This window comes from Lactuca virosa, chromosome 7 (assembly GCF_052849685.1).
Source record: "Lactuca virosa cultivar CGN04683 chromosome 7, Lactuca_virosa_CGN04683_v6, whole genome shotgun sequence".
In the NCBI taxonomy this organism is placed as follows: domain Eukaryota; kingdom Viridiplantae; phylum Streptophyta; class Magnoliopsida; order Asterales; family Asteraceae; genus Lactuca; species Lactuca virosa.
In genome coordinates, this window is record NC_136432.1 from 172,637,504 (window position 1) to 172,654,671 (window position 17,168).

General features: G+C 36.1%; 1 protein-coding gene across 1 annotated transcript; it reads right to left on the reverse strand.

Annotated features, from left to right (window-relative positions):
• Nucleotides 1-14,244: 14,244 nt before the first annotated feature.
• Nucleotides 14,245-16,416, reverse strand: LOC145127319 (uncharacterized). The gene is made up of 3 exons (XM_079062535.1): nucleotides 16,293-16,416; nucleotides 14,547-14,791; nucleotides 14,245-14,454 (listed from the first exon to the last, which is right to left on the reverse strand). Exons 1-3 carry the CDS (start codon nucleotides 16,414-16,416, stop codon nucleotides 14,245-14,247), a joined length of 579 nt encoding a protein of 192 aa, XP_078918661.1.
• Between the last annotated feature and the right edge of the window lie 752 nt (nucleotides 16,417-17,168).

Consider the following 17,168-nt stretch of genomic DNA (forward strand, 5'->3'; position numbering starts at 1 on the left):
TGAATAGTTTCAATACTTGCCCTCAAGTTTGGAATTTCTAAAGTCTCAGACATTAATACTTTAAATTCCAAATTGAACCTTAGTTTTTTAAAAGTTTAAAATTCAACCCTTATACTGTTGGGTTATGAGCATTCTAACACTCCTAAGTGTACATGCAACCCTAAATACCTTGGATCTATGTTTTCTCTATTATACATACAATTATGAACATCCAAGGTATTATCCTAATCTAGCATACAAAATAATAAATATAACAAGATAGAATACATACCTCTTTGATGTAGAATGTCTTCATGAAGCTTGAGTGCCTAGTGCCCCAAGTGTGACACCTCAAATGGTTCACACAACACCAAATACACTTGGAATAACTTGAGAGAAACTTGAACACTCCTTGAAATCGTCTAGCCCTCACACTCACACATTAGTGCACGATTTCTTGAGCCATGGGATTCTTTTATATGGTGGCTATTAGGGTTACACCATGTAACTCATAACTTTTCCCATTCCTTATGCTCCATGGATTTTAACCTCCATGGAGTATCCATGGGTCACCCCATGGACTTAGTCCAACATAAGGAATCTTGGATCACAAGCCCACATATATAAGAATGAATGATTTACACAATCAACCCATATATTTAATTAGTCTCCTTTTGATCACTTAATTAATTCCAAATTAATTCTTGATCAATACTAATTAAATAACCTTATTAATATATTAGAACTTATAATATATTAACCAACCTTAAGTGTTATTTCTCTCATTATAGTCTATCCAAATGCATGATGCCATGCAACCCAAATGGACCATGCCGGGTCGGGTCAAGTCTTACCAATTATAGTTATGGACTTAGACATTAATCCAACAGTCTCCCATTTGGATAAGTCTAAAACTATTATTGTGTATGACTTCAGGAACCGATTAGCAATCGTAGCTCTCAAAAGCTTCTGTCGAACTCTGACCTTGTCGATGAACTCTGACCTTTGTCAATGACTTGTCCATTAGATAAGGGATCATATATTCCTCCATTCTAGATATCATATGGACTGAGACATGGATTATCAATCATTCTCTCTGTCCATTTGTTGTTTCCCGATTTCCGATTCATGATGACTGACTGATTGAACAAATCAAATCAGTCCTGGCTTGGCCAAGCACTCACATGTATCATCTTTAAATCATCGAGGGGCCCACATATATCGCTTTTATCCCGAAGGTAAAAGGAATGGATAAACTTCGACTCATATGGCTTGTTCTACTACTTGTTGAATCATACACAAAGGCACGCTTTATAACATCGAGTTACCAATGCGTTTTCGTGCAATCAATGTATAACCAACTCATAGTAACAACTAATATCTCTAGGTTTGAAGAATATAAGATATTATCGTCTCATGATCACTCGTGATAAAATCCATGAAGTGATTCAAATGAGCGCGGGTTGAATCCAATACTCAGAACTTATGAGCACTCATGAGTGTTGTAGCACCACTTTTGTCCACCAACTTGGACCTCTACAAACCAACCCATGACAGTCTTGATTCATATCTACTTCCAACATATGACCGACTGTGGATGGTTTGAGTAACTTAATCATTAAGGAAGAGCGACTTAGTTATTCTGGAAGTCAAAAACATGCAAAGTGAAACACAAGAATAAATGAATCAAATATGGTATCAAACCCTATGAATATAAATAAACACTTTTATTTATCACCATACTGATTACTCATTATTCATTGTTTCGGTTTTATCAACTTTATACTTGAATTTAAAACAATAGTTGTCCCATGCGCCAAACATGTACACTATGTTTTCTAAACACTAGTCATGCCATACACCAAGTATGCATACTATGTTTGTCTATGATCTTTACTTTGTAAAATAGATCAATTGAACATCACTCCAATGATCCTCTTTTCACAGTCCCAAATCCTTACTGCAAATGCAAGAATTCCAAATTCATGCCATTTACTGAAATCTGTTAGATTCTAAACTTATATGCATTGATCCTCTTAATGATTATGCACGAAGTCAGAAAGACATGACAACAATCATTATAGAGCATTCCAAAGGAGATCAGCTCCTTGGAAACATCCTTCTTTCATTAAGTTTCCTAATCTTACACAGATTGAATAATTTCTAACTTTGAAACATTTCCATATTCCATTTTGACTATCACTTCTGAACAAGAGTTGCCTCCTTACAGATTATGTCAATATGGTCCTTCCAGAATTAACATTATACTTCCAACTGTCCTTGAGCAACCAATCTTTGGTAAACCTTAGATTGTCCTCAAGAATTGCTTAATCATTTTAGTCATATCGAATTGTAGACCTTTTCCCTTCATAATGCCCCAGGCATTTGGAAAATTTTAGAAAGGATGAATATAGCACATGTAATCGATCCTATATCCGAAGCATATGGGACACGATTCATGATGTCTCACATAAAGACTAAACCAGTCTTTTGCTATAATATTTCCATTTCAATTTGCCAAGTTCTCAAAATTCAGATTATGAAAAGGGATGCCGTAATCATAATCGAATTTTAGAACGCAAATAATGGACCCATATATAGAATTTCCTTATGTTGAGCCATTCCAACATGAAATTCATATATATATATCCTTGATTAAATACGATTAAAATCTCAATCTAAGCTTTTAGAATTGAAATGAAGTATAATTTCCTCTCCCTTAATTATAGCAAAACAACTTTTTCAACCCCTGCAACATCACGAATTGAAACTTTTGTTTTCTATAATTAACATTGCTAACTTGCAACCTTTGTCATAATTTTCATGCTCCCACTAACATGATGATTATTAGCATAACACTTATGCTCCCACTAGCTTTGCCATGTACTCAGAAATCAGCTGACTTTCTTACCAAAGTTCAGATTTCTGATACTAGATTGTTTTGATAAAACTTTATCAAAATCATACACCTCTCTTAGATAGCTCACATGTGTGTCTAAACAATTTTAGAACTATGAAAAGGGATGCCGTAATCATAGTCTCAATTGTTTAGACCTTTGCCACTTCTCACAAGTCCATGTTAGTGTGCCGGTAAACCACACACGCTCCACTAACGACTTTGAGAATGCAAATATCACAATTTCTATCTAGCTAAAATCTACTTAGTGAAAGTGTTTCCTCACCATCATTTTCATGAATCGGAGAGAAACCTTATGACACTTAGATTTAATAGTGTATGTGTTCTTATCCATGTGAATTTGTCAAAACCATAATCACAAGACAAGGTTAGTGACAAATCCAAACTCATATTGATTAAACTTGTGCAATCTTAAATTCTTGCCATTTGGCAGCTCAGGTGCCTGCCATTGCTTCCAAGTAGTTGTGCAACCAATTGAGAACTCTCAGAACTCCTATGCAAAGCCAACTTGAATAGGCACAAAAATTTCAACACGATAGGTTATAAACCTCAAGTCGTGTGCTAGTGAAGGACTTTAGGTTTTATTCTTGATTAAGTCTTGAAACTTTCAAGAGATTTAAGACTCCCACTGTCCTCTTGACATATAAGACTCCCTTGTCAAATATTCAAGAGATAGTATGGATTCTTTATCAAGACTAACACTTTACACAATTGACCTAAGTTGGTCTCTGTTTTATCCAAAACATCACAACTTACCAATTTCAAATGTACAAGAGTAGATAACCTTTTACTCTTACATTTGACTAGTGTTAACAAACCCTCTTTAAGATATGTCACTCAAGTTACAATCTTGGAGTATGACTCTAAGAATTGTTTTGGAACGAAGTATGACTCATCTTTTTGATTTAACCATTTCAACAATTCATGACTCCTCTTCTTAGTCATAAGAATGCACTAAGATGACTTTAGAGGACCAATTGTGATATGGTATCTTAATCATTAAGATGATCATAAACATGATACTAAAGTACTCTCCCATCTTTTCAGATTTGAGAAACTTTTATCGTTCTGCCATACTTTGATTCTTCTTATTCGTTCTGTCTCACATTGAAACTTCTCCAATGCTACAGACTTATACTTAAACTTATAAGTATAACCATATTTACTGAACTTAAGTAAATCATGACGAATAGTCTTCTTGATCTTTTGTGGTGGACTTGACCAGTGCACAAGAATGTGTACTCGATCCCTTAATCCTTTCCTTATTCACATAAGGAATTAGTCTTAATTTTCCAAGCTGAAAGTTCTCATTCATCATACTGTACAACTTGCATGATTCCAAATTTCGGTCCAATTGAACCTTGGGTGATGAGAATCTTTCCTTATTTGGTAATATTAGACACTACCACAACCGAAAGAATCAAATCCATTTTTCCAATATTGCTATCAATGGAATCTTATAAGCAACAACTTTTCACAAATGCCATTGTAAGGATACTTAAAATAAATAAAATCAAAACCTTTTTCTTTTATTTTAAAAGTTTGCGGAAAAACTTATCCTTACAATCCATATGAAAACCTTGTTGTTATCTATTCCTAAGCAATATAAATATCATAACTCTTAAGTAATAGCCCAAAACTCTGATCACCGAACCATGCGATTGAAATCCATCTTCGCTATCAGAATCAGCATGTACTTAATAGAGTTGGACAATGGACTTTACCTGAAGTAGAGCCAAACTTATTGACTTTAACATCCTTAGTTAAATTTGGCAGCTTCGTAACCAATGCCCCTTCCTTTGGCAATAGTTACCTATGGACCCTTGATAATGGGACTATCTCAGACTTTGCCTCTCTCTTTACCATTGGGTCAACCGAGTTGACTATGGCCGATCCCTTTCCATTGGGAAGAGAGAGCTTTACTGGATATCCAATGTCATCATTGTCAATGTCCATAGCGTTTTAGGAAGTTGATCTTAGCAAATAGATAAGATCATTAAGGGTCTTGTCTTAGTCTGTTTCATAGGATTCCCAAAAGAACTCACTATGTGACTTAGAAAGTAGTTGAGCCACCAACTTTCTCAAGACTTTGACACCCAACTCTCCCGGCTTGTCAATATGTGACTACATCTCCAAGATGTGATCACACCTAGACCTTGCCTTGCCAATAGGGCTTGAGTGACCTTAAACTTTTTAGGAACTTGTAGGTTAGGGAGAATAATTGGAGGAGGTGAAAGAAGTATGATATCCATGGGACATCATCTTCATTTAGGAAAGCTTGTTTCAAGAGATTTGGGAAGATCATAAATGTCTAGACCAGACATCTTTTTGGGAGATATTCAAGATAGTTGATTTAAAGTCCTTAATATGACACCCAATATGAAATATTAAGGCTAGGACCCAAAAAATTATTTTATAACTTAGAAGAGGGATGCCGTAATCCAAGCTATAAAATATTAAAGGTAGGTGAATGACGATTCACCAATTTCCACCATGAAAAACGAAATAATTTATTAGGTTTTAATTGGATTTGAAAGTCCTAGATCTTTGAGATTCATTGAACTGTTCAAAGGCATGTTTCAATCTCGAGTGTGCCCTTCAGGTTTTGTGACTGGGATGCCGAGGATCACAAAACAAGGTGTGAATAACCATGCAAATATACTTGGTACCCTTAATATTTACCCCTTAATCAGTGTGCCGGTTAACCACACACGCTCCACCGATACTATGATAAATATTAAGTTACCCTTTGCCTACCTTGTTAAGTCCAGGTTAGTGTGCCGGTTAACCACACACGCTCCACTAACGATTTAAGCAAAGTGCAAAGTGTAATTTCATGGGTTAGCACCAAATTCACATTTTCCTAAGTAACTAAGATTGGGTATTAATAAGAGTTTAGTTACTTGGTATTTATCATTAATACTTTTAATGAAAGGAGAATTATAGTCCTTGTCCTACCCGTTCGGCTAACGACCCTCCACCACTCAAGGAAGCGGTGGGTGAGAGTGGACACCCATTAAACTGTCATTTTATAGGCAGTAACCTTATACCCCCCTTATAGACCGGCTTCGTGAATGAGGCCTACTAACGGTAAGACTGACTTTACTCTTATATATATATATATATATATATATATATATATATATATATATATATATATATATATATATATATATATAAATATTATTAACTTATAATATTATAAAGTATAAAGGTTGAATTTTAATTTTTAAAATTCTAAGGGCTAACTTGGAATTAAAGTATTCATAAGTGAAAACTTTTCAAATTCCAAAACTTGAGGGCAAGTTTTGAAACTATTCAAAACTAATTAATTCCATAACTTATGAGTTTAAAGTAGTTTTAATTATAAAAAAGAAAAAACTCTTCAAGTTCCATAACTTGAGGACAAGTTATGGAAGACTTTAAACTAATTAATAAAAAAAAATAACTTTTTTTTATTGTAACTTATGGAACTAATTAAGGTTACACTTTTTTTTTTAATTTAATGAAGAGACTCTTGAACCTCCATAACTTGAGGACAAGTTATGGAGTCATAAAACCATTTAATTAGAACTAGACTCTTCATTTTGTAACCTTTGCCAACTTTTATGAGTTTTATGATTCTTAAATGTGACTTTTCATATAACTTGAGGACAAGTTACAAAAACACACTTTGGAATCAACTCTTAGATTAAAATGGATTGAAAACAACTATTTCACACAACTTTTCTATTAATCTAAGAACCTCATAAGAACAAGATAATTCAAATCATCAATCTTCAAGAAATTAGCATGAACATACAAACTAATACAAATCTTGAAATTATGACAATTATCTTAGAAATTGGATTAGCATGAACATTACCACATCAAAAACAAGTTTATAAGTCCAAAAACATCTTAGGGTAATGTTCCTAGTCCAATTCCAGCCAAAACAATCGAATATATGCATCCAACTCGATTTTTCAGCTACTTTTGCAAGTATAACAAGAAAACAACCTGGGCTCTGATACCATTGTTGGGTTATGAGCATTCTAACACTCCTAAGTGTACATGCAACCCTAAATACCTTGGATCTATGTTTTCTCTATTATGCATACAATTATGAACATCCAAGGTATTATCCTAATCTAGCATACAAAATAATAAATATAACAAGATAGAATACATACCTCTTTGATGTAGAATGTCTTCATGAAGCTTGAGTGCCTAGTGCCCCAAGTGTGACACCTCAAATGGTTCACACAACACCAAATACACTTGGAATAACTTGAGAGAAACTTGAACACTCCTTGAAATCGTCTAGCCCTCACACTCACACATTAGTGCACGATTTCTTAAGCCATGAGATTCTTTTATATGGTGGCTATTAGGGTTACACCATGTAACTCATAACTTTTCCCATTCCTTATGCTCCATGGATTTTAACCTCCATGGAGTATCCATGGGTCACCCCATGGACTTAGTCCAACATAAGGAATCTTGGATCACAAGCCCACATATATAAGAATGAATGATTTACACAATCAACCCATATATTTAATTAGTCTCCTTTTGATCACTTAATTAATTCCAAATTAATTCTTGATCAATACTAATTAAATAACCTTATTAATATATTAGAACTTATAATATATTAACCAACCTTAAGTGTTATTTCTCTCATTATAGTCTATCCAAATGCATGATGCCATGCAACCCAAATGGACCATGCCGGGTCGGGTCAAGTCTTACCAATTATAGTTATGGACTTAGACATTAATCCAACATATACTTCTATAATATTAAAAGTTTAATTATTATATATATATATATATAAGAATAAGTCGGTCTTACCGTTAGTAGGCCTCATTCACGAAGCCGGTCTATAAGGGGGGTATAAGGTTGTTGCCTATAAAATGGCAGCTTAATGGGTGTCCACTCTCACCCACCGCTTCCTTGACTGGTGGAGGGTCGTTAGTCCAACGGGTAGGATAGGACCTTAATCCTCATTAAAAGTATAATGAAATTATAAAGTAACTAAACCTTTATTAATTCCCAATCTTAGTTACTTTAGGAAAATGTTAATTAGGTGCTAACCCATGAAATTACACTTTGTACCTTACAAATTCGTTAGTGGAGCGTGTGTGGTTAACCGAAACACTAACAAGGACTAGTAAGAGTGGCAAAGGGTAACTTGATTTTATCATAGATCGGTGGAGCGCGTGTGGTTAACCGACACATCGATTAGGTGATAAAGTTGAGGGTACCAAGTCAATTTGCATGGTTATTCACACCTTGTTTGTGATCATCGGCATCCCAGTCACAAATTTGAGAGGGCACAATCGAGATTCAAACATGCCATTGAAAGTTTAATGTATCTCAAAAGATCTACGAGTTTCAAATCCAATTAAAACTTAATAATCTTTTTCGTTTTTTTATGGTGGAAATTGGTAAATCGTCATTTACCTACCTTCATCTATTTTATAACTTGGATTACGGCATCCCTCTTCCAGTTATAAATAGGTTGTTGGGTCCTAGCCTTAATATTTCATTTGCGTGACTTATTAAGGACTCTTTATCTAATAAAACTTATCTTTCTTTCTTTCAGATGTCTTCCAACACTGCTACTGGCTCAAACCATACAGGCTCCTTTTCCCTAATGAACTTGTGTGTGAAAGTCACTTTTGATGGTTCCAATTTCAATGAATGGATTAGGAACATCAGAATGATTACTCTCTATAAGGAGAAGGAGTATGTCCTTGATAGAGAACTGAAGGTTGTTGATGAGTCAACTGCTACTCCTGAGGAGGTTGCTGAGTACATTACCCATGAGAAAGATGCCACTAAGGTGTCTTGCACCTTGTTGGCCACAATGACAGCAGAACTCCAGAAATCCTATGAAGATTTCTACCCTTTTGAGATGCACCAGGATCTGATGGATAGGTACCATCAGAGTGCTCTTCAGGAGAGGTATGAAATCATTTCCTCCATGATAACAGCTAGGATGAAGGAGGGAGAATCCCTCACTGGTCACTTGCAGAAAATGCAAAGGTTCGTGGACCGATTATTGAAGCTTAATGTGGACTTCCCTGAGGACATGGAGATTAGCATCATTCTCCATTCCTTACATCCAAGTTATGATCAGTTTCGCATGATTTATCATATGAAGAAGGAGGAAGTCACACTCAGCAAGCTTCAAGGACTTTTAAGGACCGCTGAAAGTGGCCTTAAAAGTACATTAGCTGTTACTCCTACTCCTACTACTGCCCCTGTTGTGGCAATTGGGTGGGTTTAACTTTTAAAGCATTACCTTGTGATGGTGTATATGAAGCTGTGAATGTTGTAGATAATCTAGGAAATAATGTATTGTGTATTGATTCTTCAAATAGTCTAGATAAAGCATCCTTGTGGTATTGTCGTCTTGGACATGTTAACAAGAAGCGCATATGCCAACTCCAAAAGGCTGGAGTTTTAGAATCATTTGACCTAAAGTCGGGTGATAGTTGCAAGTCTTGTTCACTTGGAAAAATGACAAAGTCACCCTTCACTGGTTCATGTGAGAGGAGTGAAGGTTTGTTGGACCTCATACACACAGATGTGTGTGGACCCTTCAAAACCGCCACTAGGCATGCTAATCTCCACTATGTGACTTTTACTGATGATTATAGTAGATATGGATATATCTACTTAATCAAGCATAAGTTAGAAACCTTTGAAAAGTTCAAAGAGTTCAAGCAGGAAGTGGAGAATCAACTGGGCAGGAACATCAAGATGCTCCGATCCGATCCGGGAGGAGAATATCTTAGTATTGAGTTCCTTGACTATCTTAAGGAATGTGGGATTGTCTCACAACTGAAACCTCCTAGGACACCACAACTGAGTGGTGTGGATGATAGGCACAATCGAACCTTGTTGGACATGGTTCGTTCCATGATGAGTCGAGCTTCGTTACCAATCTCATTCTGGCGGTATGCCTTAGAGACTGCCGCCCATATCCTTAATCTAGTCCCTACCAAAAAGGTTACCAAAACACCTCACGAGATGTGAACTGGGAAAGTTCCTAATGTAGACCACATCAAGATTTGGGGTTGCAAGGCTTTCGTGAGGCGCGAGTCTCACGACAAGCTCGAACCTCGAAGTGAGAGGTGTATTTTCATCGGCTACCCACATAAATCCTTTGGTTACCTCTTCTACAGACCCAATAAGAATGTGGTCTTTGTAGCTAGAAGAGGAGTCTTTCGTGAGAGAGAGTTCATAAGCCAAGGAAACATGGGGAGGAAAATTGACCTTGAAGAAATTCAAGATTCAAGTGGTGAAGGAACCTCAAACCCTAGTAATCAACTTGAGGAGGAAACTCCAGTTGATCCGACTGAAGAACCCATACATCTGAGGCGTTCCATGAGAGTTAGGAATGCACCTGATCATTACTATGGTTTCCATATTACTACGGAAGGTGATATGCTTATCAGTGATAGTACACTGGTAAGTTTGGATGAACCTAAAAGCTACACAGAAGCCATGGCAGGCCCTGAGGCAACTAAATGGAAAGAGGCTATGGACAGCGAGATACAATCCATGTATGACAATCAAGTTTGGAACTTGGTTGACAATGTACCAGGTCGTAAAACAGTTGGGTGCAAATGGATCTTCAAGAAGAAGACCGCCATGGATGGTAATGTGCATATGTATAAGGCGCGACTGGTTGCAAAAGGGCTTTTCCCAAACTCTGGGAGTTGATTATGATGAGACCTTTTCACCAGTAGCAAAGATTAAGTCTATTAGGGTTATGCTAGCCATTGCTGCATTTCATGATTATGAAATATGGAAAATGGATGTCAAAACCGCTTTCCTTAATGGAAAGTTGGCTAAGGATGTTTACATAAATCGGCTAGAGGGTTTTGTCAATGCTAAATACCCTAATAATGTGTGTGAGCTTGAGAAATCTATCTATGGATTGAAACAAGCACCTCGCAGATGGAATCTTTGCTTCGATGAGAAAGTCAAAGAGTTTGGCTTTTCGAGGAGTGAGGATGAGTCATGTGTATATGTTAGGCCTAGTGGGAGTATAGTTAGCTTTTTGGTATTGTATGTGGATGACATACTACTCATAGGAAATGACATCCCAACTTTGCAGGAGGTTAAGTCCTGGCTTGGGAAGTGTTTCGCTATGAAGGACCTTGGAGAAGCTGCCTATATCCTAGGGATAAGGATATTGAGAGATATGAGTAAAAGACTTATTGGACTTAGTCTGAGTACCTGCTTGGATAAAGTGTTGAAGAGGTTCAACATGGAGAATTCCAGGAAAGGGGAGTTACCGATCCAGCACAATGTCAGACTGAGTAAAACTCAGAGTCCGAGTACAGAGGCTGAGATAGCTGAGATGAGTCGATTACCATATGCTTCCGTTGTTGGCTCGATCATGTATGCTATGACTTGTACTCATCCTGATGTGGCATTTGCTTTGAGCATGGTCAGCAGATATCAGGGAAACCTTGGCAAGGCTCACTGGACTGCGGTAAAGAACATTCTCAAGTACCTACAGAGGACTAAGGACTGGGTTCTTACCCTTGGTGGGAGTGATGACTTGAGACTGGTTGGGTATAGCGATGCTTGTTTTTAGAATGATAGGGATAATTTCCGCTCTCAGTCAGGCTGGGTCTTTACCCTAAACGGAGGAGCAACTACTTGGAAAAGTTCCAAGCAGGAGACAGTAGCTGATTCTAGTTGTGAATCAGAGTACATAACAGCAAGTGAAGCGACAAAGGAGGCGATATGGCTGAAGAACTTCATTGGAGACCTTGGAGTTGTACCAGCTATACAGGAGCCTATGGAGATTTTCTGTGATAGCAATAGTGCGGTTGCCTTAGCCAAGGAACCAAGAGATCATGGCAAATCCAGACACATTGACAGAAAAATATCACTTCATAAGACACAAGATAGAAGAAGGACTCCTCGTGGCAAAGAGGGTATCGTCAGAAGAGAATCTTGCAGATCCCCTCACGAAGGGACTAACTAGGGTTAGCCATTTGCAGCATGCAAGAAGCATCAGGCTGAGGGACGATATTAGTTTTAATTAGATTTCTGAAACTTGTAAAATGTAATTGACATTTGATGATTAAATAAAAGTTGTTATTTATTTATGAGTAAAGTGTTACTATCCTATGTTAATCGTTTACTATTGTTTCAATTTTGCATGTTTTGACTTCCTGAATAATTATATTATTCAAAACTCTCCACAGTCGGTCATACGTTGGAAGTAGTATTGAATTAAGACTGTCATGAATTTGGCTTGTATGATTTGTCTAAGGTGAATTAGACATTGCAATGTTTGCTACAACATTCATGAGTACTCATAAGGTTTGAGTACTGGATTAAACCCACGCTCACTTGTATCACTTCATGGAATTTATCTCGAGTGATCGTGAGACGGTAATATCATATATATCTTCAAACCTAGAGATATGAGTTGTTGACTATCAATTGGTTGTCCATTGATTGTACGAAAACGCATCAGTAACATGATGTCATAAAACGTGCTTTTGTGCATAATTCAACTAGTAGTTAGTACAAGTATATGAGTCGAATTTTATCTGTTCCTTCTAGCAATAGAAGTGATATATGGGCCCCTCTATGATTTGGTTTTGTCTTATGTGCCGGGCCCGGTCAGAACCTAATTGATGTGTTCAATTTAGTTCTATGTCAAACAAATCAGAGATCGAGAAACAACTGCTGGACAATAAGTATGACATTGTTCCATGTATTTGTCCGGCTGATATCTTGAGAACAGAGGATTATATGATCACTTATCTAAAATAGCGCTTCATAGTTCAACAGAGTTTTAAAGAGATACGATTGTTGGTTGGTTCCTGAAGGTATACTTGCAACTATAGTTATCAGACTTATCCAAGTGGGAGACTGTTGGATAAAGTGTCTAAGTCCGTAACTATATTTGGTATGAACTTGACCCGACCCAACATGGTCCATTTGGGTTGCACTTCCCTAACAATTTGTATGGATATACATTTGATAATAAGATGTTTATGATCTATTAATATATTATAAGATATAATATATTAATATGAAGTCATGTTATTTAATTAGTGTTGATCAAGAATTGATTTTACAAATTTATTTAAAGATCAAAAAGAGGCTAATTAAATATGGACTTTTACATATATATGGATTGGGCTAAGATTTATTTAGGATGGGCTAAGAGTATATTGAAGTCCATGGATAGTCCATGGACATTTTAACCCTTTATCCTAGGTAAATGAAGAGTCATGGGTATTAGGGTGTAACCCTAATCCTCCATACTATATAAAGAGATCCTTGGTTCTAGAATTGGCACTAGTGTCTGTGAGAAACAAGGGTGGGCCGATTTTAGCAAGCATCATATTCTCTCAAGTATTTCCAAGTTGTTTTGGGTGATTTGTGACACCACTTGAGGCATCCACACTATTGGTGCTATGCTCTAAACCTCCAAGCAATCAACCACAAAATAAAGGTATGTTATTCTACTTAAAGTTTTGTATTACAAGTACCCCATAATATGCTAGTTAGGTTGTAAACCTTGGAAATCAAATTTGCATGTATTTTAGAGAAAACATAGATCCAAGGTTTCTAGGGTTGCATGTACATCATAGGAGTGTTAGTATGCTCAAAACCCAACAATAAATTCGATAAATTTATGACTATGAGGGCTTAGAGGAGTCCAGATATGTAGTTACAACTTCAGATCATGCTCAATACCAAAAATGACCCACAAATATGCTAGAAATGATCTTAAACCCTTGAATGGAGGAGATCTAACTCTAGGATGATCAAGGTAACAACTTGTTACCTTCAAATGCAAGCCAAAATGGAGCAGATACTAGATCTACAAGCTTCTCCTTGATCCAAGCTCTTAAGTCTTCAAGTTCCTTGCACTAAAACCACCTTCCAAGCTTTTACACACACAAAAGGGGAGTAATACACGATTAGGGTTTTTCTGAGGTCAAGGGAGGCGATAAGAGAGGCAGAGGGTGGCTAATAAGCCTTTAAATAGGGTGCAAAACCCTGGAAATTAGGATTTCACATTCCAGCTCCAACTCGTCGAGTAGGTCCCTTAATTCACGCGGTCATATCCGTTTCTACACGACAAGTTGGGGCATCCAACTGTTCGAGTAGGCCTTTAAATATGAATATAAAGCTGTAAAATTTATACCTGGGTGTCGGGGTGTTACACGCTAACTGTTCTGAGCTAATGATCGAATTCATTACTGGAGAAAGACGAAGAGCTAAAAGTTTAGCGATAATCTTATATTAGGCACCTATAAGACTGATTGGTCGAAAGTACGTAACAACCATAGGGCTAGCCACTATAAGAATTAACGTAATAAAAGATGAAGTGCATCCCGAAGGTATTTTCCCTGAAAAAATTCAGCCACAAAATTCATCACATCACCTTTCAGAAACTCCCAGTATGGTTTATAAAAAGAAAACGTAAAACCATCAGGCCCCGACGACTTATTAGAACCACAAGCCCACCCTGCATTCCTAACTTCTTGTTTTGTAATCGGACCTTCAATTCCAACCACCTGAGAAGTTGAAAGAGACTTAAAGCCACTGCTACGCTAAGTAATCATGACTCCATGTACCTTCTGAAATTTCTCTGCAAAAAGTCAAAAACCTGTGTTTTAACTAACACCAGGTCCGTGATCCGGACCCCTTCGCTCTTAATCCCTTTAATTGAGAGTTGATGTCGTCGCCGATTAATAAGCCCGTGAAAAAATTTAGAATTTTCATTGACTTCAATATTCCATTTCAATTTCGCCTTCTGAACAACATCCTTCAAATCCACCTGATCAAGACTACGTATTTCTGCTATAATATTGTGACGATTAATAGCAGCTTGAACATCACCACTACCATCTTCTAAAACATTTTCGACCCCCAGAAAGTAATTAAATGAGTTGCTTTTTTCTACTACTTTTCTCAATTGTTACTTTGGAGGCCCACTTACGAATTACTTTTTTAATACTCTCCATTTTATCCTATATAGGGCTAGATTTATTTGTAACTAGCAGCTATTGTGTAACTGTGTAAATAAATCGTAGTCATTAGATCATTAAAAAACAAAATTATTCTTGAAAGAATATTATTATATTTATTATTAATTTTTTTTTAAAATTCAAATTTCAAAATGTCTTAGGGGTAATTTCGACATTTTTTGTATCTTTATTTAAGGAAACAAAATAATGAATTCCAGCTTTAAGAAAACGAAAAAACAAGAATATTATTACATTTATTATTAATTTCTTTAGAATATACATGTTATTCTAATATTCCAGGAGAAAAAAAAATTACAATTCTAAAATTGTGAAAAATATAAACATTCTTGAAGGAATAAGAGATTTTTGTAAGAATGAAAATAAAAAACAATTCTAAATGTGTAATTCTTATTAGAATAGCTATAAAATTCAAATACAAAAGTAAATTCTTGAATGAATACACTTCCGAAATAATACATTTATTCTTGAACCCGTAGAGATTGGAGGAGAAAAAACAGAAGATTTCACATAGGATAACGTTGGAGGAGTCGAAATACAATGTTGGAGGAGCCGAACTACAGAGCTCCAGACCTTCTTTTTGATGCGAAATCTAGGAACCTGAACAAATGGGAAGAAAACAAGATTTTAGTGAGAACTTTTGACAAACATGTTAAGTGCATAAATATAGAGATGCTAATGAACGCAAAAGAATGTTAGGTATTAAATTTCGTTTTTATCCAATTTAATAAAACAAAGATATTTCTTATGCAATACAAAAAACCTTAACTTGATTAAAGGAAGGAAAGAAAGAAGATAAAACAGGATCTAGGCAGTTACGGATGGAAATATTGAAAATATGAAATTTGTAAATTGTAGAAGTGATTAATCGAGTATAAGAATAAAAATCAGAGTAAGTTGAACACGAGAAGTAAATAAGGTTTGGTTTAAGCTCTCATTACTTCCAATGAACATGAGTACAAATGATAACAGAAACTGGGAAAAACTATATCATCTACTCTATGTTCAGCTCCTCTTTATAAGAGGCTGAAAGTACAAAAAGTACTAAGGCTAAACATTCACGCTTCGTACAAACAGATGCCATAGTAAATACATAAAGAACATACAAAAAATACAATTACACATATTCGACATATTACAACCAAATTCGACTCTACAATCTCCACCTTTGTAATCATGTCGAATCTGTGCAGCAAAATGCATCATCCTTCGTATCTCTGAATACCATGTTATAACCTTCCTCAACTCCGCGTTATCACCATCGTTGTTTTTCTTGCAATTATTCATACGGACAATGAAGTTTGTATATTGGGAGGTGGTATATCTTTCGATCTCTTAAGTCTGGAACAAAAATCTCTTTGCTTTACCATTCTTGTCTTTTCCACCAAATACCATCCCAAATGGTTTTAATGAAATCTCCCCATCAACATACTTCTTTAATTCAACTTGAGTCTTCAGCAACTCCATTGCAACTTTCACTTCTTTCCCCATTGCTGATGCTAACTCCACATCAGTCAATGCCAGAAAATCATAGTAATTGTCTATGAAGATTTTAATATGCCCAAGACCAAGCCTCAATACGTCTTTATCAGTCCCCTGAAGTTGCAAAACCTCTATATCCTTCAGAATTAATGCAACTAGAATCAGATCATTCAAGTTCATTAGTGGGAAATCAGCAACAGAGAAATCACAGACTTGGTTGTTTGCTCTTACAACATGATACCAAAAGTTACGTATCATATTCTCGAACATCACATCCTTCGTTATGTTGATAACTTTATTAACCTTCACCAACGATCAAATCTCCTCCGGTTCTTTTCCAATAACTGAATGAAACCTAAGTTTCATATGAATGTAATCATCCTCATTGAACTTCTCCACAATCGTATATTGAGCCACTATAAACATCATTTCGTTTATAGGGAAATCAAGTTGACTCATATCAGTGTTAGTGATAGAGTAGCTTTTCTCTAGCTTCTTCTCAAAACCATACATATGATTGTACGCAACCCTTGCTTCAATATTTTCATAACCGTAGAGCTTCTTTGTATCTCCCTTCTCGATACCAGGTGGATCACTTTCACGAAGTCTCAGTATGCTTTGAATTTGCCTTTGTTTCTCCATTTCAGCTTCAATTTCGGCCTTTTTCTCTTCCTTAGTCTTTTCGACTACAATGACTTTCCCTTTATCTTTTACACCTTCTGAGATCTTTGGTTTTGCCGAACTTGAACTTCCTCCTTCAG